Raw genomic sequence first — 26,051 nt, 5'->3', positions numbered from 1 at the left:
GATTTACGCTGTTGCAAAGAGAAAAAAAATATGATCACATTGAAGCCACTAATCCTGAATCTTCAATGTCGCAACTCTTATGTAAATTCTTAAAGACAGAATTGTAGAAATTACGCAACGCGAACGCCAGATTAGTTTTTAGTTTTTTGAATTGTAAACTTGGGAATTCTAAATTTTTGATTGTATAGTTGGCAGTTAGGGGAAGGACACAATAAAAGTAACACTCATTAATCATTTATTTGATTAAGCTATCAATAATACAATATAAATAACTTGCAATTTGGGCTGAAACGAGCCCTCTCATTACTTTAAAATCACATAGATTTTGATATGTATTTGACATTGAGTAGTTGACACTTATTTTATAATTGACAAGAGCTGAGAAAGGTCACATGAAATCATTATTGCGAACATGAACTGTCAAATCTTACCTAACACATTGTCAAATTATAATAAAATTATTTGGTAAAACAATCTCTAAATCTAGTAAAGCGAGTAGAAAAATAATAACGTTATTACTGTATCTTTCTTAGAATAGTACTAATACTTTTTTATAATACAATACTTTATTGTACAAAATGGAATAAATTATCTGAAAAACTTTGATATTATCAGTACGGCCTCCACACGCTCGAGGGATCAGTATTGGGTTCTTGAGTTCTTTCAGTACCATCAAGAGCTTTATGGGTTTGCGCAGCGTCGGACGTCACGGTTTGTGCTATTTCTGCGGCTCTTGTTGGGTTTAAACTCGCATCAGGGGTTAAATACTGGTCGATTTTTTCGGTACTACCATGAAGGTGGAAGTGGATCTGATTTTGGTTCACTGTCGAGTACAGCGGGGGATACAGTACCATGGTACTGGTGTACTGCTGATTATTGTTCGGCGTGTTATAATAATTGTAATTATTGGGGTACGTTGTGTTGGTACTCCAATTATTAGGGTAGTAAGTACTGTCTGTGTATCGCGTGCTGGGACAGACCATAGGGTCGATTTCCGATTTGGCACTGTTAAGCATGGGCGTAGGGGATGTCAACGAAGTATTGATGAATTCGTTGTGATCGGTGATAACTGCGAAAAAGTTGGAGGGTCAATAATCTTTGAATGTATGCTAATCAGGTTCCGATTTTGGAGGATATGATAATGAAGGGTATTGATCTCTAATGGTACCATAAAGGGACCCTTTATCACATCCTTTGCTTATATAAGAAAAGTCAAAGAACTCACCTGTGGGTAAATGGAGAGAGGTACTGTGCGCTGAGTCTTGTTGCTGGTCGTAGTAACCACCTTGTGGAGTATACGGGGTGTACGAATAATCGCCCCACGTTGTGGTAGGACAATGTGGTGGCGGCCCATTAGAATGCAACGAACCATCTGAAAAAAACACTTTTTTAACAACCAACGGGACCACCAAAAAAAGACACAATAACCCAATAAAAGAAAATAAAAGAGACACTAACACCAAATTGCTACGCGGATTTACCACCTCATTAGTATTCTTGACCATTATGGCTTATTGTATGCAAATTAATGTGTCTACTATTGTTATTATGTAGTTCATAAACTAATAATTCATATCCAAGAAAAAAGTTTTGATGAGTCGTTGCCCCACATTGTCGCAAAGTGTGACATGTCCTACAGCTACTGAAGTAATGAAAGGTTGCGCTAGACGGCATATGGCCTACGCCACTGGAATTACGTTCAATTTTGAATCAGAATTCCGCGAAATGTAGATTGGGAAAACTGTTCATCAAGATCAGAGAAATCGCGAACGTGGAAGTATTTTTATTATGATTCCGTTACAGTTGTTTTGAGAGGTACGTGGTGTGGGCTAGGCTTTAGTTTTTCTACAGAACAAACGGAGTTACTAGAATTAATCTCATGGGAGCCCAATTTTTCTCTCAATTTGCCCCGACTTTTGGGCGCCGCTGACTTCCTTATGAAATTCGCGGGTCCGGTATGGTGCAAGTAAAAAGATTATTATTAGATTCTAGTTTTCTAATTCTAGCGTCTGTCGGCCTTGAATAAATGTAAATATCTTGCGGAGACAACGAAACAAAAATACCAGGAAAAGCGGTGATAATGAGGGAAAAACCGTCCAATTGCAACGTTTCCAGAACCGAAGAGGGAAAAACATTTCTTTCGCGATCGGTTATTGATTTCTGAGAAGCTGCCTCCCAGCCGGGCCCCAAATTTGCGCGCCCGGTCCTGTCTACGATTAACGTCGGCCTTTTTACAGAATCACGCTAATGATAGGTTTGGAGTTTTTAGCGAAATTGTGCTTCCGCTTTTTGGAGATTTTCGGCTTTGATGTGCCGATTCTGGATACCTCTCATAGAATATGCAAGACGTCGAAAGTTTTGGTCAGTGTCATTGTCGGATTTCCCGACGCATGTTGCTGGGCACGTATGATGGGTGTGATTAATTTTTGAAGTGATGGGTGCATTCTGAACAGGTACGGAACAAACGTGAAGCCGTAGTAACTTTAACGCTGTTAGTGTTTGGTTACTTTCCTGTCTCAGCCAAAACGATTTTTAAAACAGTCTTGCAAATAAAATTTGGATAATTGGTTTGACAAAAAGGAGCAACGAACTCCTAATTTGACATGAACAAATAAACACATCGCGCTAATAACAATAATCACTGCGGAACGAAGTTAACATTTCCTTCATTTATTTCGACATAACGTGCGTACATTTATCTATAATATTGCACTGAGATTGGCATTTTAGATTTTTTGTGGTTTTCAATTGAAAGCACTAATTTTATTACTAATCGCTTTGAATGTTGCGTAGCTGAAATTATGATCGGAATTAGTCTCGGAAAAATTGCATTATTGCATAATAAACGAGTTGAGGCTTTGTGTATTTTTCTATTGTCAAGACGAGAATAACAATAAGTACTGAAAAAGAAATATAAATATTCTTTCGTACAGGTCGACAACGGTACGTTCCATAAAAAAGCTGTAAAATTGAACGTGGAATTCTCAAAATTCTGTTTTATGTAACTTTTGATGGAACAGATTGACGGCGTTCAAATTGATTCTGATGACGAGAGAAAACTAGGTAATTAGGTTTTAAACAAATCCTGCTATAGATTACAAATTTCCTGCTCCTAGGTTTGGAATTTTCAGGTTCTATTTCTCAAATTTTTGGCCCTCAATTTCCGGATGGTGCAAGTGTCCAATTTTCAAGCTACTTAGTTTGGGGGGCATAAATTCAATTCCAGATCCTAGGTTCTCTCAATCCAGCTGTAAATTTTGGGCTTCGGAGTGAAAATTCTAACTTTTGCCGCCTCATTTCCGATTAATTTCCAGCTAAAAACCAGCATCAACACCTGCCACTTTCACTTGAGCCTTGAGCTAGAACTGCAAGCGCTCTATCAACAAGGAAAATTCACTCCAATTACCGATTAAATCTCATCACCGACAATGCTCGTTACTTTTTGCTCGTTCCAGCTTAAATTTCATGAGAATTTTAAGAAGTGCAACGATTTCGAAACCCAATCCCGAAGCCTTAAAGCTCGAGCGACTGAAAAGGAAGTTGTCCAAATAAATATGCAAGTGAAGTTGCACTCACGCTTATGAACCCGACTTAATATTGCGAATTGAAACTGTTATACCGAGTGTTGTTGTTTACATTGTGTTTCGATCATGCTGTATATTGTAATTTGTGATATCCTGGCTTGGCACATTACGCATAATGATAGGTTGGCTGAATATTGTTTTCTGAACTGCTTCCACATCATAATCAGACGTAAATTGAGGCCCATCAACCTGTTGAATATTACATTGGAAATGGTCTTGGGTATGTTCCCATTCATAAATCTAAAGGATGATTGCTGGACAATACGTGCCTGTGTTTTTTTCGAGGTTTGAAATTAGATAAGAAGCAAAGGCGAGGCAGGAAGGCGCGGAAGTTGCGAAATTCGCATGCATTCCTGCTACTAGAGGAAAACAGACCAAAACACGCGGTTTTGGGCTCCAATCGATCATATCGCCCCGCACGCGTCCTATCTAACATCCCGAAAAGAAAAATTCAACATTAAGCATCTTACATTCGATTCCAAAGCTTATTATTCTAATCCTATTAAAAGTTGTCCAGTCATCTCCAAGTTTCGCTCTTCCATTCACAATGAAATACTGACCCGAACTAAAAATACAGAGTGTTCATGCGTAACGTAATACAAGTCGCTTTTTGTCAACTTTTTGTTTTCGTAATTACAGGTATGGACTCGGATGGAATCTCTTGTTTTCAGGAAGAAAAAAAGGAGCGACGTTCTCATAAGCCATGGGAAAATCGCGTCATTTTTTCGAGCATATGCGAGATTTTTTATTGATAATGTGCTCGCTTGGGAGGAAATTTCTAGTCGTGAGTACCATGAAATGCACCATCAGGTGTTCAGAGAACCACGGCATGTAGAAGGAGCAGAGGCGGGTCGTTAGGAAGGTCAAGCTAGATCTAAAATCGGAGAAAAATGAATTATTCCCTCATCGAATTAATTTACGTATTGGAAATTGTATATTTTGGGTGGCAGGTCTTTAAGTTTTGGTTATTTTCTGTTGAATTTTAATACTGAATGTGGGCTATAAGTGTCGTTCGCGTTACCTTGCATATTTTCCGCGATAGTAGGCCGTGTTTATCGTAATTGTAGCTAATTTTTGAATCACATCTTATTTGACGAGTCGCTGATGTGTAAAGGCTGCAACCGAAATTCAATCCGTAGTCTACTATCCGTTACTGTGTAATGTAAGATATATTTGCTGCTTGACTGCCTCCCAATCAGTTTACTAGTCCAAACCACAATTTTTATAAATCGAATCGCCTCTGAAAAATTCATACCGATATAAATGCAGAAAGAAGAAACATATCGATCTAGAAATTTGCATAAATTATGAATGAGACATGACGGAATTTGATATCAAAGAAAAATTACTCTTCATGTCTTCGATCTTATTTTCGCCGAATATTCTCTTTGAGACAATGCAACATGCTGGTCACATCGCTTTGTTTTTTCTCTTATAGACAGTCATGTGTCAAGGACGAAATACTAAACAATTTCGCGGCACCGGGATTCTCCGAAAAGGACATTAGGCCGATCCGAAATTATAGTGTGAATTTTTTGGGTGGGTCGGTAATGTAGGATTGCGACACTGCCTTGATATTTGTGGAACAGATGACTAATTAGTTGGTAGGTTTAATACCTGTTATGGGTGTCCGAGGATCCGTGCCACACACGCAGAAGCTAATCGGGGTAATTTATGGGATTGCCGATTTTAAGGGTTTCAATGTGATCACTAATCATTTCCGGCTCCGATGGGATCGGAGATTCTCATCTAAAACGGTTCTTCGCTTTTCTCGAAAAACTTGGATTTCTTTCGGTTTTTGTGAAGAGAGACCGCAACTTCATTCATCAATTGCTTTTAATCGTCGACCTTCCTCCAGGCCAATAAACCACAAAACTCGCTCTATGGTTATCGACAAGGCTTCGCCTCGTTTAGACCATTGTGCTGTTTATAATTAATACTTTGCTAAGTACCTTACGTAACCGGAGCCCCTTTCACAGGGCTCTCTCTTGGCGGAAATTTTCATTCCTTTTTCTGATATTTCGGTAAGTTTTTGTCGACATTTGCACGCACTATTAAAATTTACCAATTCTTCTCGTCACGCTTTCTTAGAAATACGCTAATTCGAGACGAGATTGAGATATCTATAATTTTCAACAGAACGTGTGACTGCTAGATAACGGGTTTCACCAGAAAAAATCAATTTGATGTCACTTCCGCCCGAAATTGGCGCGAATGTGAATCATACGATGAGATTAATTAATCGAATCAAGCACATGCCGTCTCGTTTTTTTCGGTTCTAGTGAGTAAAACGCCTACGCTTATTATTTATTTCGTGAATCACACAATAAATGAATATTTAAATAGCTTTGACGTCTGCCAAGCACATGGACGATGCCACTCAATGAATCACTCATTGTTTCTTAATGCGCCAACAATAATAATGTGGAGGATTTGTCAAGATAAAAGTACATTAGATTTTCATTTAACGTTTAGTGAAAGACTTGAAAGTTGTTTTGTTGTTTTTGTCGTAATGTGGTCGCTACCATGTTGACAACATGTTCATTATTGAATATGAAAATGTGTCGTTGCTCCTTTTAAGTGCATATTGTATGTAGATGATGTTCAAGGTTTGGTGCCTTCTCAAGATATTGTAGACGGTCAAACAATGCATGGAAATTCAAAAGAGACATAAAGTAAATGAGTACTGTAAAGACGCGGGGAAATCCGATTATGTTATGTAATGGAAAACAAAACGGTGCGTGGTACAATACTGGGAAAAATAATTAAACAACTTTTGTCTCTATTTTTCGAGGATAAGTTTCAGACTTCTGCAATCTGAAATTTGTGACATAGGGTTAGACTAAAAGGGACTAAAAGGGAAGTTTACCACTACCAACTGACCACCATCATTTTAATACAGTAAAACCTCGACTATCCGGGTGCGGATTATATCCGTGCATAACAGGATTGCACACAAATTAAGGACCTACTAGATACTTTATTTTTTTGCTTCCATGTAAGAAAACTCGAAATTTGGATGTAAATGAAAATTATCATTGTGCTATTTTCGCTTCTAAAACGGCACATTAAAGTTACATTTCCCTGAAGATTTTGTCAATTTTCATTTTTATTTAATTTACATTTACACAATTTATTTAAAATTTTATTTAATATTAATATTAATAGTCGCATTATGAACATTGATATTCCAGACAAAGCACAACCTTCAACAATTACACCGTGTTCCTTAATTCCATAGCTATTTTTCCCATTTTTTTTTCACTATCAGTTTAGCAGGCGCGAGTTTATTAATTAAATGAATTTTCTACATCAGGGTTTTTTCTACATCTACTTTTAAAAGTTTAAGAAACTTGGTTTAAAGCACTTTTTTGATACATAATTTCATTAACTGTAAAAAATGTGAAACGTCTAACAATGAAATTGTTATAAAAAGTTTATCTTAACAGAGTTTGATCGTTTATAAAAGAAATTTATTAGTTAAAAAAGCACAAATTTCGTTTTGGTTTTTATTTTTGGGCTCAGGAAAGAATTAGCTGCAACATGATAGGTAGCATGGGCGCCAATTTTTCATCACCCTGTATAAATGATTTTTTTTAACCCTCAGCAATACTCGAGGAGTAAACTAGAAGAACGTCTTCAGATATGCTAATAACTTTCTTGATTTTAAACCAATCTTTGAAAATTTCGTAAGCCAAATTGTCCCTCATTTTTGTTTTTTGTGGGAGTAGATTTGCGACGGCTGCTACTGTCGCTTCTTGGCTGGTGAGAAGAACCTCCTCTGTATTTTTTCTTCGCAAAAAACATTGGACACAAACGTTGGAAAAACAATAATTATTGATTGTAACCTATTTTTTCTCTAATCTTAGAAACGATTGAAATACAATGACATAAAAATCCAAATTTTGATATTGAATTTTGCAAGTTACTATGGAAACAAAGCTATTATAGCATTCCGTATCGAAATAGGATATTATAGCACTGAAAACGAATACGGAAATAGCGAAAATAACTTTGTCACAAGAACAAATTAGGAAAAATAGTATAAAAACCTTGTTCATAAGACCATATAGGCACTCATCCAGTATAAAACTCGCGGCTTTGCCGCACGTTTGATAAATTTGGATTCGGATTTTAATATAGTGTTTTATCATATTTTAATGGTCAAAAAATCTAATACATGATTCCTCAGTAAAAAGTTCTTACCTGACTCGAAGCCTTGAAATACTTGGCAGGAAGTGCCTCGTCAGTAATAATTTATTTTCCTGAGTCTTATGTAAATAAGAATCATAAGAAAGAAAACTGAAAAATCAAGTGGGAGAGAAAATTTTGAGACAAAAAAGAAATGAAAGTAAAATATTGTTTTTACCACAAAATAATTACTTTTATGTAATAGTTGATTGTTTTTTTTTCGATATTTAGAATTATTGATGTTAAGATGTTGAAGAATTTTGTTCAAGTTTTTATATACATACATACATACTTCAAAAATTATTACTCTCCCAGCGACTTCTATAGTTTGTTGGGAAGCTTATTTAATTGCCTTTCTTTATGATGATATATTTATTATAGAGTTGCGTGATTTTGTAAGTTGTTAAGCAAAATTAAAAAAAAAAAGCGAACGCAGGATATAAAAAAAAACTTATTTTACTTTTTCTGAGTTCTGACCTGGTTTCAGATTTAAAATCCAGAGGGAATCCTACTTTAGAAATGACTTTCCACTGGTTCAGTACAAGTTTAGTCCAAAATTTGTTGACCAGAGTACTAAATAATTTTTGCCATCGTTTTTTCGCAGGATACGTTCTTATACTACCTATAATTTCACTTTTTTTAATTTATAATTTAAATCGATTTTTCTCCGAAATTTTCGGTGCTCCATATCTCCGGAACTACGACAGGTAGAAAGATGATGATTTCAGAATCCAAGAATCTAAAACCTCTAAAACTACAAATCCTAATTAAAAAAGAAGTCCGAGAGATGATTTTAGATTTAAAAAATATTAGAAAAAACTAAGAAATTTCCCATGGAATTAGCCGTGATCTTCGCTTAATATTTACATTCTTGCACTTCATTTTTATATGTTGACTTTATACCAACATGCGATAGCTCCATTGAGAGTAAAATATGCAAAACAAACAGTTGCTTTGACTAAATTATCCTTTATAATCATCTAAATACTTTTTTAGAATCCCCTCCCCGCTCAGAGGAACTCCAAATGACGCACGTTCTTTAGAATTTCCACCTGTTAATAAAACATCTGAACCCATTCCCAGAAGCGATAAAAACTTTACGTTCTAATTATTGAAATCAGTCGTGGAATCGTGGGAGGTTATAAAATTGACACAATTACGCTAAATAAACAAAAAAAAATGAAAACTGTAAATATTACAATCATTCGAGTTGATTACACAGTTTGTCGATTTCTTAAAGATTTACAAAGCATGAAAATCGAAAGTTTGAGAGAATCCATGAAGCATTGCGCTTGTTGTTTTTTATGTTACCAACCGATTTCCCTACGCATCTTCGGTGATTTTTCTCGAAACGTTCTTTGTATTATCGGAGCCGGCCAAGTTAGATTAATTAAGAAGCGTTGACACATTAATAACAAAGATCAAGAGAGCGTTGGAGAGAGGAGGTTGTCAATGTCAAAATATCTACGTTACGGACCAATTACGGAGGTGTCACTAGCACACCCTTGGAGACTGTGGTCACAGCAGCCTGCGATTTTGCTAAACTTAACAGAATGCAATTAATAAAGGCCCTTTCACAAGGGAAGGAGTGTTTAGTCATGGGGATCTCCGGGAATCCCCCTTTTTACGTCAAGAGAGTATTTTTAACCCCGCTGACCATGGCATTTTAATAAATTTCCATTAAGCAACTTTGTTTCGAGAATTGATTACGTTTGTGGAAACGGGAGTTTTTTCTATCCGGCTCGAAGGACCATGATTAGAAAAAAGTGATTGTTCTCTAAATCTATTGTTGGCGTCTTCAGCGAACTCCTCACAAATATTCATCCGAATAATTGCAAAGCCTACAAAAGCTCCGAGTTTTTCAAACAATTGAAAACACTAAACGGAAGCGGTTCCACTCCCAGCAAATCGATTTATGACAAAAATAACCGTAAATTCTTCGTTCTAAACGAAGACATCTCAATCCCACTTTTTTGTCTTACCTTGCGAATCCTGTTTGTAAGAGTTCTGTGATCCGTCGCTGCTCTGCGAAGAAGGTCCTCCTCTTTTTTTGTAAGATTCAAACTCCCGAAGATGCGGAGAAAAAGGTCCATCGAGGAAGGGCCTCTGGAGACCTATAGCTCGATAACTAGTATGTTGTCCGGCTGAAAAGGGCGAAAAATTAGCGTAAATACGCATTTGGGGGAAGGGACAGGGTGGACAATGCAGAATAATCCGCACGCTGGTGCATACAGGAAGCCATCAGGTCTGCTATGCAATCATTTCCGGCCTACACCATTTCCGCCACCATTAATACTAAATTATTTGTAGAATTTTGCGTCCACTGATGACCCGACATCTGTTAATGATTTGTCCTAATTAACCCACACCACGACACCTAGCGCTTGAACGCTGGATGTTGCAACACGTCGGAATTTGCCCTTTCTGTTCAAGGGAGCCAAAGAGTTGGAAGGAAAAACACTCGTTTGGCTGAATCATCTCTTTCTTTTGCTTGTCTAAATGGGAATCAACGGGAAAATACAACTTTGCTTTCACACTTCAAGGTTGATATATGATTCAGCTAAAACACACACTCTTGTGAAAGTTTACAGACTATTTCTGGAAACCAAATCGAATCTCCAAGAGGTTTCGAAATTTTCTGGATGGTACCAAAATTCGCCACTACCTTCAGTCTTATTGGTACTTTTCTGATCATAATAAGAAAGTTCTCAGAAGTTATGGCTGGAGTTGTACCAAGAGCAAGACAGTACCATACCAAAAAAGGATGTCTATAGGGAAATGACGTCAAAAGGAAATGAAGATAAAGCAAAAGAAGGCGATTAAGAGAAATGTGATTCAAATTTCTGTCGATACCAACGTGTTTTCCTGTTTTAAGAGTTGAATCGAACTTTTATATCAGTGTTTCTTGGAGGTACTATTCTCAGAAAACTGGAACTTCCTTGTTTGGTTAGATCTTTACGGAAGAACTTTTGAGAAGACGAAGATGTATGACCAGCCTTCTTACTTGCCTGATTTAAGACAACTTAAAATATTTCACAATGACTGGAAATAGTCAAGCGCTGATCACATTCAAACCAGTTTTTCGACAGATTTTTGAAACTGGGGCAATTTTGAAGCGCAAGAATTTATTCCACAATGTCGTTGTGTAATTGAAAATGTGTGAAATATGATAATTCTAGAAGATACTAAAATTGGAAGCGACGGAAACGCACTGATCACATTGCAACCACTTTTTTTCAAGTTTTATTTTGTGATAATGCCTTCGTTTGTTATTTTATAGGAAATTTGAGGTTTTCAGATGTCCAAGTTCAAGGGTTTGTCGGTTAATTTTTTTTCGGTTTTGAAACTCAATTTTCTAATTTTAGTATTTACGGTTCCTACTTAGTTTAGAATCCTCGTGGACAGACACAAGAGCTTCTGTAATTTTGAAGCTTTTCTTATCAATGGAAATGATCAGTCCAACTGATAATGTCCAAATTCCCCAGACCACTATCGAAAACCTCCTAATTGTTTGCTCTCACGCGCATTTAGTTCACGTTTTGTTATCAACACAACAGGAAATCACTAGTTATCAGCAAAAACACTAAAGTTCTCACAGCATCTTACTCGCTACTTTTCGGGCGAATTGCTTTTAATTAAATTCCGTATAAATTGACATTGGGGAGAATTCACATATTGATACTATAAAGTTGCGTTTGGAATTTCTTTGACGACTAAAAGATTAAGTAAATAAAGGTAAGAACGCTGAGAAACTTCCTGCAAATCAATAAACAAAACGCAATTTCATAGACAAAATCGGTAAAAGTGTGACTTATTAAAACCGTTTCCAGTAATCCATAAATAATGTACTGTCGTTGTTTGTAATAGTGTCATAAATTTTCCACTATCCTCCACTTTTAAATGAATTTATTAATGCGGCCATTTATTATAATTACATTGTGTAATTTTCATTCTCTAAATCTCGATTTATTCAAATTATCATAAACAGATTTCGATGTTTTGGTTTTTATTATTGCCATCATTACGTCCGCTGAATTAAAAATATCGGAATCCGATGTGAAAGGGTTGAAATTTCATTAAACCAACGTTGCAGTGATGGACACTCACACATTTACAGAGACACACTACGCATACAGAACCAATCCACTGACAAATGCGTCAGATTAGCAATTTACAAATCTGCTATTGCTGCAATTACTAGCTCATTATTTTGTAAGTAATTACCCCATTTGCTGCCCGAGTCACTACGAGCACTAAAGGACTGTGTCGTACATAAAAGCTAATCAACTATTGAATAAAAATTCGAATTAGTTTGCTCATTGTAATTCGTACTGCCCATAACAACGATTTGTTACAGACAACATAATTCATGAAACGTAGTAAGGTACTGTAAGAGGTTAATTATAAATGTTTGTATCACACGGTACAGGTAGCAACATACTACGAAGGTCATTTGAGGTGTTCTCGACCTGCTGTGATAACATCACTTTTCTTTATTTTCTTCTTTATTCTTATTTATGAAGATTTTATTTTCATATATTCTGCATATCTAAATTAATATTAATCATGGTGAAGATCTGTAAACTTTATAATCTGGAAATTTCCTGCGAAACTAAAAAAATATTGAAGTTTCCTTTACCCAGCCTAAAAAGGATAATTCAAGGACAAATTTGAAGAACTTAAAAAATCCGGGAAGAAAAAGAATTGGAAAATTCAGAAATTCTGCATTTCAGATGTTCTAAATACAAGAATTGAGATCCGGATTTTTTTATTATCTTCTTTATTCTTACTTGTGAAGGTTTTATTTACATATTTTGTATTTAAATTATTATTAATTAATCACAATGAAGATCTTTAAAATTTGTAATCACGAGAATGTCCTGCGAAACTAAAACAAATCTTAGGTTTCCTTTACCCAATCTGAAAAGGATAACTCAAGGACTATTTCAAAGAACTGGAAAATTTCGGGAAAAAAAAAACTTGAAAATTCAGGAATTTTGCACTTTAGAAGTGCTAAATACGAGAATTAAGACCCAGATTTTTTATTTTCTTTATTCTTATTTGTGAAGATTTTATTTACATATTCTGCATATTTAAATTATTAATAATAATCGCAGTGAAGATCTATAAAATTTGTAATCAGAAGAATGTCCTGCGAAACTAAAACAAATTTTAGGTTTCCTTTCCCAATCTGAAAAGGATAACTCAAGGACTAATTTGAAGAATTGAAAAGTTCCGAAAAAAAAAACTGGAAAATTCAGGAATTCTGCACTTCAGAAGTTCTCAATACAAGAATTGAGACCCGTATTTTTTTATTTTTTTTTTATTTACTTGTGAAGATTTTATTTACATATTTTGTATTTAAATTATTATTAATTAATCACAATGAAGATCTATAAAATTTGTAATCACGAGAATGTCCTGCGAAACTAAAACAAATTTTAGGTTTCCTTTATCCAATCTGAAAAGGATAACTCAAGGACTATTTCAAAGAACTGGAAAATTTCGGAAAGAAAAAAAACTTGAAAATTCAGGAATTCTGCACTTTAGAAGTGCTAAATACGAGAATTAAGACCCGAATTTTTTTATTTTGTGCTTTATTCTTATTTGTGAAGATTTTATTTACATATTCTGCATATTTAAATTATTATTAATCATAGTGAAGATCTATAAAATTTATAATCAGGAAACTTCCTGCAAAACTAAAAAAATATTGAGGTTTCCTTTACCCAGCTTAAAAAGGATAATTCAAGGACAAATTTGAAGAACTTAAAAAATCCGGGAAGAAAATGAATTGGAAAATTCAGAAATTGAGATCCGGATTTTTTTATTATCTTCTTTATTCTTACTTGTGGAGATTTTATTTACATATTTTGTATTTAAATTATTATTAATTAATCACAATGAAGATCTATAAAACTTGTAATCACGAGAATGTCCTGCGAAACTAAAACAAATTTTAGGTTTCCTTTATCCAATCTGAAAAGGATAACTCAAGGACTATTTCAAAGAACTGGAAAATTTCGGAAAGAAAAAAAACTTGAAAATTCAGGAATTCTGCACTTTAGAAGTGCTAAATACGAGAATTAAGACCCGAATTTTTTTATTTTGTGCTTTATTCTTATTTGTGAAGATTTTATTTACATATTCTGCATATTTAAATTATTATTAATCATAGTGAAGATCTATAAAATTTATAATCAGGAAACTTCCTGCAAAACTAAAAAAATATTGAGGTTTCCTTTACCCAGCTTAAAAAGGATAATTCAAGGACAAATTTGAAGAACTTAAAAAATCCGGGAAGAAAATGAATTGGAAAATTCAGAAATTGAGATCCGGATTTTTTTATTATCTTCTTTATTCTTACTTGTGGAGATTTTATTTACATATTTTGTATTTAAATTATTATTAATTAATCACAATGAAGATCTATAAAATTTGTAATCACGAGAATGTCCTGCGAAACTAAAACAAATTTTAGGTTTCCTTTACCTAATCTGAAAAGGATAACTCAAGGACTATTTCAAAGAACTGGAAAATTTCGGAAAAAAAACAACTTGAAAATTCAGGAATTCCACTTCAGAAGTTCTAAATACAAGAATTGAGATCTGGATTTTTTTATTGTCTTCTTTATTCTTACTTGTGAAGATTTTATTTACATATTTTGTATTTAAATTATTATTAATAATCACAGTGAAGACCTATAAAATTTGTAATCAGAAGAATGTCCTGCGAAACTAAAACAAATTTTAGGTTTCCTTTACCTAATCTGAAAAGGATAACTCAAGGACTATTTCAAAGAACTGGAAAATTTCGGAAAGAAAAAAAACTTGAAAACACAGGAATTCTAAATACGAGACCCGAATTTTTTATTTTCTTCTTTATTTTTATTTGTGAAGATTTTATTTACATATTCTGCATATTTAAATTATTATTAATAATCGCAGTGAAGACCTATAAAATTTGTAATCAGAAGAATGTCCTGCGAAACTAAAACAAATTTTAGGTTTCCTTTATCCAATCTTAAAAGGATAACTCAAGGACTATTTCAAAGAGCTGGAAAAATTTTGGAAGAATAAAAGTGGAAAATTCAGGAGTTCTGCACTTTGGAAGTTCTAGATCTGAAAATTGAGACCCGGCGATTTAGTAATTTTTTTATGATCACATTGAAGCCACTTTTTATAATTTCGTACCAAGACTTCGTTAAAGACAGCTGAATAAATGTGTGGGACCAAATTGGATTAATCTACAACCTTAAGCAATCCAAATAATTCTAAATTTACAGTTTATAAAATTTAAGAAACCTAAAAAGTCTAAAAACGACGAATAGAAAAAATCTGATAAAAAGTGCATTAAGCATTATGACGAAAAGAGAGGAATTCAAGATTGGAATTTGAAGAATTGAACCTGAAGCATCAAAAGAAAGAAATTATTCCAAAAAAAAAAGACCGCATATTTTGTAAAACGTAAAGCTTTCTAATTTATTTTTTCACTTAATTCTAAGGAAAATTGCTTTCCTAATGGTTTTGGCCATTTTCCTATTCTCCATTTTGCCGTGAATCGGCACCAATAAAAGCCCCCACAGCCCCCTATATTTGTTTATTTTGACACGAACGAAGTTTCCCCACGATCGTGACAAAACACGGCCCATTCTTGCGTGTCGAAAATTATAGCAATTTGAAGAATAAATTTTTCTTTGGGGTGCAAAACACTTGTCTCTATATCGTGTTTCAGTAAGGTTGAAAATCGAGACAAAAGTCACATTTTTCCACGAAATTGGGTGTATTTATTGAAAATACCATAATATTTTTTTGTCGAAATGGCATGTGTTTAATAACAGGAACATGTGCGCGGTTTCTGTATTGTGTGCATACAAATTACAACCATGCAAGGACTGTACACTTAGCATTCGGATGTGTAATTATTGTTTTAATCCGTTTGAATATTTTACGAAAAATGATTATTTCCATTTTGACACCGGACCACAATACATCAATTTCATTTGCGGTTCTTCATTCAATATTATGGCAACAACTCCGAATAAATATTTAATAAGCGTCGATTTCGCTTGGTAATTACCACATAACGGATTTTAGCGAGAAACAAACGCGAGTTTTAAAATACATCCAGTAGCAACTAGATGGGTTAGTAAATTGCCCCACGAAACCGCTCAGTAATGATAGAGTAAATAAGCTCGATGGCTAATAGAATCCCGCTTCTGATCCGTCATAATCATAGACGGCCGCGATCACGAATCCTGAAATCCAATTTACAAGCGACTTTACAAATTATTACCGAGTGATATATCGAAGCGGGCCGTTTTCGGTTTCCATGGTCGTGTTATTAATTTTTTTTATTTGATCGCTTCGGTTTTTTTTTCGGGAAAGTCAGCGTCCTCTTGATTAACACGTTAGGGGAGGGATGATGAGCTTAAAATTGACGAGAGGGGAGGTTGACGAGATTGATGGAGTTTGAAGGAATGACAGATGGCCAATTGCCGTTTTTGTTTAGGTGGAATGGTCAGTTTACTTGTTGTGGTCAAAAAGAACAAATTGAGACATCTGACTCTAAGGGCTTTCGGCAAAAAAATAATTATCACATTCAAGCCACTTATAACTAAAATTTTCATTTTTCATGATCACGTTAGAACCATTTGCATCCAGATTTGATGGTCATATTGAAATGTTCCGGGGATTCCGGTGATCCTGATCTATACTGGGTGAATAAATGGATCGCGTAATTGTACATTTGAACAATTTTCCCTTCCAAACCCATTTTAATTAATCAAAATCGTCCCTGCCATGGACAGTTGATGAAACAGCACAAACCAACATTCACTACCGCTAAAAAATAACAAATTACAATTTTTTCTGATTGAAATTTTAATTAATTATTGATTTGTTTTTCTATCAGAATTATCCACGGTTAAAAATTTTTAATCTGTGAAATCCAAGGTGACTGCTTTAGAAAATGTCGACTCTAATTTAACCATCTTAAGTCCACTGAATTCATTTAAAATATTTCCAGGTATTGACTACCAACAATGGTAGTAATAGTTAACAAGGTGACCAAAAAAATCTAATCATTTCTCACAAGAATAAATTAATAAAATGCCAAAAAAAAAAAAAGAAATCGGCTTACTTGTTTTGGATCTTGGTTCTCTGGGTCCATCCACTGTGACTTTAATCGCTTTCGTGTACGTCGCGACTTGCGGCGGCGATGTAGACACTGTTATAGTAATCGAAAAGGATTTCCCTGGAAAAAAGAAAAATTCAGCTGACTCACCCCATAGATGTGACCGCAATGAAAATAAACAAACGCTTAGTTAATTAAGTTAACAAAACGAGCTTAAAATCACTAAAACCCAAGCGTTTAACCAATATTTCGCCCGTGCGGTTACACTCGTTGACATTTTTACCAAAGTGTGAAGGATTTTTTTGTCTCTGTGGTTTCCCGACGTGTAATAGAAACGTAACTTGATGGATGAACCCCGGGACTATTCAAAACTAGCATTAAATGTCAAAATTAACTTTCTTGACTTTTTATCTGCGGTCGGAACTGTAATTTTCATAATCATTTTTTCGACGAGATGGGGCAAAAACTATGAAATTATGCGGAGCAGCGAGCGTGCGTCACAGTGATTGAACAGTAAAATGTGCAGCTCACTAGAAAATCTCGAACTGGATTTCAGCGATTCGAATCAAAATTGATTTGTTTCTTCGTGGAAAATGCTCAGACGATTTAAATTACACCAAGGAGTAAAAAGTTGGGCCAAATCTGGCGCGTACGGTGGCTGAGTTCTGTTTTTACGTGCCGGGCGTGTTTTACGGTTACATTTTTCTGTCACTCAAAGTTAATTACATTAGTCACCTGAAAAATTTATGACCTTCGGCGTCAAAAAACGACCTCGATTGTGTTGACGAAGTACAAATTCAAAATCGAGCTTCTGCCGGAAATCAAACGAACCAAATTAGTTTTTTCCAAGCTTTACATTAAACTTTTTCTCGAACTGATTTTCTCATAAACTGAAATGACTTGCACCTTTTCCTCATTTGTAAAAAAATGTAGAAATTTGTTCTTGTTTTGGGACTGAGAGTAGTGCAATTTTACAATGTGACAGTGCGAAAATTCTTCGCACTTTTGAATTCCTTCGACCACCTACTTTGTAATAATTATAAGGAAATAAACACGGTAATTGTCCACATAGCGAACACTTAAAATGTAAGCAATGATCGAAATACGTTAATTTCACGACTCGTAAAACTGCATTGTGTCAAATAAAGTAAAATAATTTATTACTGTTTTAACTCCTACACGCTATTGTAATTTGTCAGTTGAAGAAATTAAATTCAAACCTCACGTCGACAAGATTTAAAACTCGTGATGAAATACGATCGAAAAATTGCCAAAACGAACTTTTTTTTAAATACACTGACCACATGGTAAAGTGGCTTCTTTTGTAAGACAATTAAATGTTCTTAGCACGAACTACAGTCGCGTGCCAAGACAATAATGACAATAATTCTTCGGGAAATTCTACAGTCAACAACTGTTCATTCAAAAAAAAAACGTATGTCGTAACTAACGGATGTGGTGGAATTGATTAATAGATACGTTAATTTTTCTGATTTTTATGTTAATCAAAATGCTTTGTGGGAATTACGAATAGGGATTTTGTGGAAAAATGTATTTTTGAACAGATAAGATGACCACATCCAGGTACTGTGTATATTTCTTTGTCACCACAACCGTCAAATTGCGATAATGTTCGTTTCTGTAATGATAAGGATACAGAAGGAGCGATAAGGTGAGAGAGTGAGGAAATCATTTTTGGAAAGTTCCTGGAAAAGACGTTTTGGGTCGGTGGTTTTCTCTATTTTAAATTCGCAGTTTTCCGGTTTTGTATGGTCTTAGATTTTCCGTCGTCTTCTATTCAAATTTTGCGATTCTATCCTTCCTTAAATTCGGAATTTGGGAGAAAGTGCGTTTTGCTCCATAAGGTCACGTATTCACGGATATTCTTGAGACATATTATTTTTTTATTTTCTTCACTTTTTTTTGAAATCTTGCAAAGTTATGGGATCGCTCGACAGTGTTTTTAAAAGCTAATTTAATAAACTTTCCAATGACTTACAAAACGCTTGGGGAAGTTTCTAGTGATTTTCTTTAATAGTTTTAGCTGTCAGATAGTAAAATTTGAGATCTTTGTTATTTTTGATTTGCTTATCAATAAAAATCGATCAAAAACTTTGCAGTTTTAGCGCTGACTCACAGAAATTCGCAAGCTTACCACTTTCGACTTGCTTTTCAATTGTACTAAACTACAAAATTTCAGATCAAAAAACTAAAATTTTAGAATTTTTTTATTTTCGGACGAACCACAATTTTCTACCGTTTTAAATAAAATTCTGTAATTTTGGCAATTGCAGGCGTTAGACAGTAAAATTTGGAAGCTTTATTGCTACTTTTGACTTACTTATCAATTATGTCAAACTACACAATTTTAGAGCAAGAAATTAAAATTTAAGAAATTTTTGTTTTCGGACAAACCAAAATTTTCTACCGTTTGAGATAAAATATAAAAAATGGTTTGGAAGTTGCAGGACAAAAAAAAACAGATATTTTTCAAAAAATTAAAAGTTTTATTTTTTGTCGATTTCACTAAAAAAATCCAATGCCAATGCTTAAAAATCCGAATTTCTAAATCAGTGATTCTTAACCGGGGCGCCCGAATCCCTGGGGGTGCGGGAGAAGCTGTTTGTTATATAAAATGTATAATTTTTTAAATAAACACTAAATTTCTTTTAAAATGTATTTTTTTAAGGGCACGACAAATATAAAGATTTTCCCGATAGAAAAACCCCGACTGATTAGTTGTTAATCAACGACAAATTTAAATAACTGAACGACAGAGTATATGACCGATAAAAAAAGGTGAATGTCAGACATTAATAATAATTTTAGGGACAAAAAAATATGTGATCGACACTTATTATTGTTTTCAACGACTGTTAATGTTTTCTTTGACAGAATGGCTAAAATCGGCGTCGAACAAACTTCACCACGCAACAAGTAAATAAATTACCGGTCGTGCAATCTATTAAACGGCAAACTAATGTTTTCCAATTGTCGTGCAAGATATTTTGAAAATTTGTTTGTCTGATTTTGAGTTTTTTTCTATCTCCTACGTTCGGCCGTTTGCTGGTTTTATTTTGTTGTTCTGCTGTGCCTGTCGAGAAATTAAAATTTATGTCGTTAAAAAATTCTTTAGTCTGCCATAGTTGCATTCTGTCGTTGAAGTTATTAAACAATTTTGATTTTTTATTTTACTGGGAAATAAAATTTCAGGTCGTTCAATTTTGGTCGATTTTTCAATTGTTTCCATCGTTAATTTCATATTATCTGTCGTGCTGAAAAATGTCACCCTTTTTTTAAACAGAAAAAACGAAGCACATTTTTTAATGGGGTGCGGAGACCAATTTTCAGGTTTCAAAAAGGTGCGGCTCACTTAAAAGGTCTAGAAACAGTGTTTTAGATTGAGTTTTGAAATGACTTTAATGCTAACGCAGACCAGAATAATAGATTTTAGAAAACTGCTTGATGATAAAGTCAGTTTTTGGTTTGTTTATAGACTAAAAAAATTAAAGAGTGGATATCATTGAAAGAAATTGTTACAAATTGTTGTTACAAATACTCGGAAATATGTTGAAAAGTAAACACAAAATGGGAAGGTGGGTGTCACTGAAAATATAATTTTTGCATCTTTACTTGAACTGTTTTTCCGCACAATCTGGTAGCAGATTAGAAGATATCATCAATTTTATCTGGGGCGAAAAAATATCTAGATTTATACGAAAACGTCTTTAAATTTGTTTAAATTGTAAAAAAAACTCGGCCAGCAACTTTTTAATAATTGCCGCATATTTTTTATCTATGATATTCCATTCTGATCAGTGAAATCATTTAGAAATGCGAGATTGATCAAAAAACTACATATTTGTGAGTATTCAAATTAAATTTTTTACAAAATCTTCAAAAGTTAGCAAAACATACCTAATTTTTTTCTTAAAAACGGTGCATATTCTTTGCTTTGTAACTTCCAAATAGCAAGAGAATAACTTGCATTAGAAATCAGATATCTCAACCTTTATTAATGAGGTACATATTATAATAAAAAATAAATTATAATAAAAGTACAAAGTTTAAAGTTCTTTACAAAAAACCGTTTGTTTTTCGAAATTTTCATTAGTTTTCTTCTCAAATATCTTGGCAAAAACTAACTTTCCCGGGGACTTCTATAGTTCGTTGGAAAGCTTATTTAATTAATTTTCCAATGACATATTATAAAGTTTCATGATTTTGTAATTTGTTAAGCAAAACTGAAAGAAACAAAAGTGAACGTGGGGTGCTAAAAAAAGTATTTTACAAATATCTTAGAATCCGAACCTGACAGGGCAAAGCGGGCTGCGGATTTAGAATCAAAAGGCAATTCTTCTTCAGATATGATTTTCCACCGCTCCAATACGAATTTCATTTACAATTTGTCGACTAATCTAATCATAGATCTTCAAATTTCTGAATTTTTTAGTCCTGGTACTCTTTTAATTTTTATTCTAAAGCTGAATTTTTCAGAATCCAGGAAGTTACATTCCTAAATTTTATTTAAGAATTCATTTTACCCTTCTCAGAGTTTGATGAGTTTGAGCAGAATCCCCACATTTTTTCGCGACCGCATTTTTTGCCCAATCTTTGGACTGAATAATTACTCATCAAATCTAGTGATCTGTTCGATAAACATCTCTCCTGAAATGCCGTCATGTTTGGGCTAAATGCATGGTACTGTTGGTTACGAGAATATCAGGGCTGATTCCGACACGGGGGTAATTGTTAGGGGTGATCTAGTCATCTAGTCAACTACAGTATTAATAAATCGACGGGGATTCTGGACTCATGTGCACATGTGTAAATTGAGTCAATACTCGAACAAAGCGGAACTCATCAAAAACAATGAGTTCGCGGGCAATAAAAGACAAATTTCCATCACTTTCTTTTTGTTTTTTTTTGGTATCCGTGGCAGTTGAAGTTGAAACTATATTCCAGGGTTCGTTTCGCGACATTTACTGCGATTTTACCGTTTAAACGAGTAAATTGTCCGCTCTTGTGTAATTGTAAACTTGTCACGCTGACAGATTTCAGGTAATTGCCTATTTGAAATAAACCAACAGCAAATCGGAAATGCGATTAATATTTTCATATATTTTATTATTGGCGTTTCGGATGTGTACTCAATACCACTGGCCGCTATTTATGTTTTCCATAAAATTGAGGTCGGATGAAAAATCAGCGAGCTAGTGCTTACATAAAAACGGTGAAATTGTACAAAATCCTTGATTTACATTCATTCTTCTATTATTTTAGTTAAAATCCTGCCAATTCAAGTGGAAAATCGCACCGTTACAATTCCTACTTGTCCACTGAAATCAAAGAAACACACTTTCCATTTTTCAGTCCGTTTGATTTATCCACGACAATGCGTACGCTTGTTGTAATTATTACAATTTTTTTTCTTTATTATTCGCCTCGTTATTTGTCTTGAATATGTAACGGATCACCTTCTCAATATCTGAATGACTCTGCCGGATTCCATCTGGAGACGCCAACAAAAGCTCCTCCTCAAAAGAAATTTGGAGCGCAACTGGAATCATATTTGACATTTTTTGTTCGCACGTTAACTGTGACGGTAAAAATGAAATTTTGTATATAAAGAAAAAAAGTCTAACGTTCAAATCCAGGAGTTGAGCGTCTTAAAATACAAGTCATACAATGACTGACGTCTTTTCGTGAACGTCTGCTCAACTGAACAAACAAACATTTTTTCGCGCAGAATTTTGCACGTATGAATGGAACTTTTTCGGATTTTATTTGTTGGTACGAGATAAACGGTTTTTTGGTTGTTGCGAGTGAGTGGCACGTTACCTAATCTGGTGCGAATTATGCAAGGTTTGTTTGGTTTTTTCATTTCCTTTGTTATTATTTAATCGACTTTGAGATTTCAAAGAAACGAATTTTTAGAGAAATTCGAAGGGGACTTTTTCAAATTCCGTTTTAAGGCAAAATCCGAGAATCTAGGAAATTCTGCAGCGTTTCTTCATAAAGGTGATTGAGTATGAGTGTATGAAAGAACCACTTTAGTAAAAATGACAAGTTCCGCGCAGTTTTCCCAGAAAATGACTCACGAACAGGTACACCCGCTCCGGGCGCCGCCACTGGTCAAGCATTCTAAATTCATTCTTTGAAACTTACCCCGTCCACTCCTCCCCACGAACCTCAAATCATTAAACTTCGCCACTTGATTCTTCATCACCGCAGTGGAGTTTCTCAACTCGGCGCAACAATTTTCATCATTTCCCGCCCGTACAGTCACAAGAGTACCGTCCCCAATGTCCCCTAATGCTACAACTTTGAACGCCACTGGTAAAGTCTTATTGCTACGCCAATGTGTTGGTAAAGCAGAACATAAGAAGTAAGGACTTCCTGTTCTGACTAGTTCTCCAGGATGTTCAGTTTGATATTCGTGGATTAAATGTTCGGTCCACCAAATGTCTTGGTTGCTGATGTTGTACCCTGAAGATGGCTCGCACATCGTCGATTTGGGCCACGCTTCTTCCGAAACGTTGCAAGTTGTTAGGGAGACTGGGAGATGCATGGGGATTAGGCGGAGAAGGCGCGAGTACTGAAAACAAAGAGACTTAAATTTTAGGAAGAGTGTTCACTTATAGTTTTCTTATAAATACCTTAAGAAAAGTCTAAAGATATATTGAAAAATTATCCGTGTCCAATTACAAAGAGGCGAGCTTTGGAAATTCTTACCAAAAATTTTGAAAAAAAAATTCAATTCCGGAAATTTTAATGCTAGATTAAGGAAATTTGGCATGACTACTATTTTTGACATGTTTATTAATCGTGTCCAATTACAAACTTCTAGACCAAAAGGGACAAATTTTAGAATTTTAATTTAACGATCGACCTTTCTTCGTATCAAAATGGAGAATGTGATTAAAACCCAAAAAAGAATTCATTCTATTGGCTGGAATTGTCGTTATCACAGTAGTTTTTAGAACAAAAAACGCAGTCAAATAACCAATTCGATCATAGCTTTTCGTTCATTGGCTAGATGCCCAAAACTGTTGTTTATTGGATAAATCTTCAAGCTAATTTAACTCACGCACAAAAAACAATCAATTCATTGGATATTGTTTCTAACAAACCACGCACAAAACAAAAAAAACGAGCTCTGGATTTGCTGCAACTTTCTTCATTGGCCAATTAAAAAATTCGAGAGCAAAAAAAAACTGTCTATTCCAACTTTTATGACAATTTGAGATTTGACCCAACGAACTATTCCCCGGAAAAAGTCGCTCCTGCAGTGTGTTTCGAGTACCGTGGGAGGTAAAAATTGATACCACACTCAGTATTGTCCTATAAATTGTTGTTCCGATCTTCACACTCTCAATTTCACGAAACATTTACTACGTCCATTATGTTCTGATGATGAAACGTAGGCGTCGCAACGTTTATCCTCAAAATGAAAAACAATTATTACCGACATGAAAACATGTGAAATTAATTGATAAAAATTCTATCAGTCCTCATCACACTTCAGGGAAGTAATTACCGAGTTACCTCGTGTAACAAATTTTAATTTTCTCACTAATTCGTAATTAAATTAACTAAGTTTTTTTGCTAGTTTCATACTTGTCAGGTTGACGCAAATGGACACCACTTCTCTGCTTTAATTGGTTTACATCTCGGTTTATGACTAGCGGTGCTTTGTTCTTGTAAAGGTAGTTGGTAAAGTTAAATTAAATCATTTTATTAAATTAATCTGAATTCATCCGTGATCCTCCTAATAAATTAATCTAGATTGCTTTTATGGTGTTTCAAATTACATAGAAATGTTTTCCTTTTTTTCATACCTTAAAATTATAACACGAGATGTGATTTATTAACAATGGACGTCATTAAAGCCCCATTGAAAGCCTTTTCATGGTATTGTGTTTTTGTAAAATATTATCCCATCAACGGTTTATTCTTGGAATAATATCGTCCGATCAAACATGCCTGTAATAACCGACGAGATCCTTTCCGGATTCCTTCAAAATACTACCTGAGATGATATACAGGGTGTTGTTCCAAATTTTGAAAATTTATTGTGTCACTGTGTTTATATTTTTATTGATACAGTGGTAACATGTGTTTCAAAAAAACATTGCAGGGAAAACAAACCACAAGTTCATTAACCAATTAGATAAATATTTAAGAAGAGTAGGTGGAATCAATATGCCTCAGACACGGAATTATAAATATGTAAGTGGGACGTGCGCGTAATTAAGAAATCGCTCTGTATACTATACTGTCTTTTTTCTGTTTTTTTTTGTGTTTTGAACTACTTACGTGAAAACCATCCAAAATCCCAGTACCGTGTCCGCGCACTGAAATTTCCTCAAAGTCTCATAAGTCCGAAACTTCACCCGTTAAAAATCGCGAGCACGTGAAGTTATAGTACCACCGGTGCGCGCACACCACACCGTCGATTGTTTGACCACGACTAACGCGTTATAGTCATTCAAAGCGTACTTGATCAGGCAAACATAGCGACGAAGACAGAGCTCTTGATTATGGTTTGATCAGAGCGAGAGGTAGATTGCGTCGCAGTAGGCCGGTTCCACGGCACGCTTGATTCATATGAACGCGGCTTTAAGGTTGGCTATTGTTTTTATCCTGTGGGAGGCGATTGTAAGCCTTGTTGCCGGGACGTTTGGGCGATTCTTTGGACCGGAAGAGGCGGTCGGAGGCGGGGTTTTACACCGCAAATTGATATCATACCGTGTTTATTGTAATTTATTTATGCCACTTGGTGATTGTTAGTGGACTTGATAGTGGTTTGCTTGATTTTTGATGTCGGATCTTATCGGGGACGGGATATACAGATATCAGCATCCGGATGGGGAGGGGTGCCAAGCAACGGGGAGGTGGGCTGAAAAAATTACTTTCTTAAACTTCTCCTTGCGAGATTTTTGAAAATTCCACTTCATACGCTTTATTTTTTACGCTTTTCTCATTCTTATCTTTCTTTATTTCGCTTTCTAGTGCGTTATCAACGCTATATTAATTTTTTTGACAATTTTGAAGAATTTGAAAAAAGATTTTTTATCTTCTCAAAAATTTAAAAATTATTTTTTTATTATATTGGAACTTTATTTTTATAGTTTAAAT

General features: G+C 34.7%; 1 protein-coding gene across 3 annotated transcripts; it reads right to left on the bottom strand.

The window, feature by feature from the left end:
• Positions 1-218: 218 nt before the first annotated feature.
• Positions 219-25,463, bottom strand: LOC148171913 (uncharacterized). Of its 3 annotated transcripts, XM_088041548.1 has the most exons (6): positions 25,230-25,461; positions 23,079-23,508; positions 16,917-17,030; positions 9,758-9,919; positions 1,226-1,372; positions 219-1,069 (listed from the first exon to the last, which is right to left on the bottom strand). In XM_088041548.1, the coding sequence occupies exons 2-6, from the start codon at positions 23,479-23,481 to the stop codon at positions 612-614; spliced, it is 1,284 nt and encodes a 427-aa protein (XP_087897674.1). In that variant the 5' UTR covers positions 23,482-23,508; positions 25,230-25,461; the 3' UTR covers positions 219-611. The 3 variants fall into 3 exon arrangements, with proteins under 3 accessions (XP_087897674.1, XP_087897675.1, XP_087897676.1); XM_088041549.1 differs by lacking the exon at positions 16,917-17,030 and having other exon boundaries at positions 25,230-25,463; XM_088041550.1 differs by lacking the exon at positions 9,758-9,919 and having other exon boundaries at positions 25,230-25,462.
• Positions 25,464-26,051: the final 588 nt, after the last annotated feature.

The sequence above is a fragment of the Gnatocerus cornutus genome, chromosome 7 (assembly GCF_029298725.1).
Source record: "Gnatocerus cornutus isolate USDA-ARS CGAHR chromosome 7, icGnaCorn1.1, whole genome shotgun sequence".
Classification (NCBI taxonomy): Eukaryota; Metazoa; Arthropoda; class Insecta; order Coleoptera; family Tenebrionidae; genus Gnatocerus; species Gnatocerus cornutus.
Note: the sequence above shows the minus strand (reverse complement) of the source record. Positions and strands in the feature narration are given on the sequence as shown.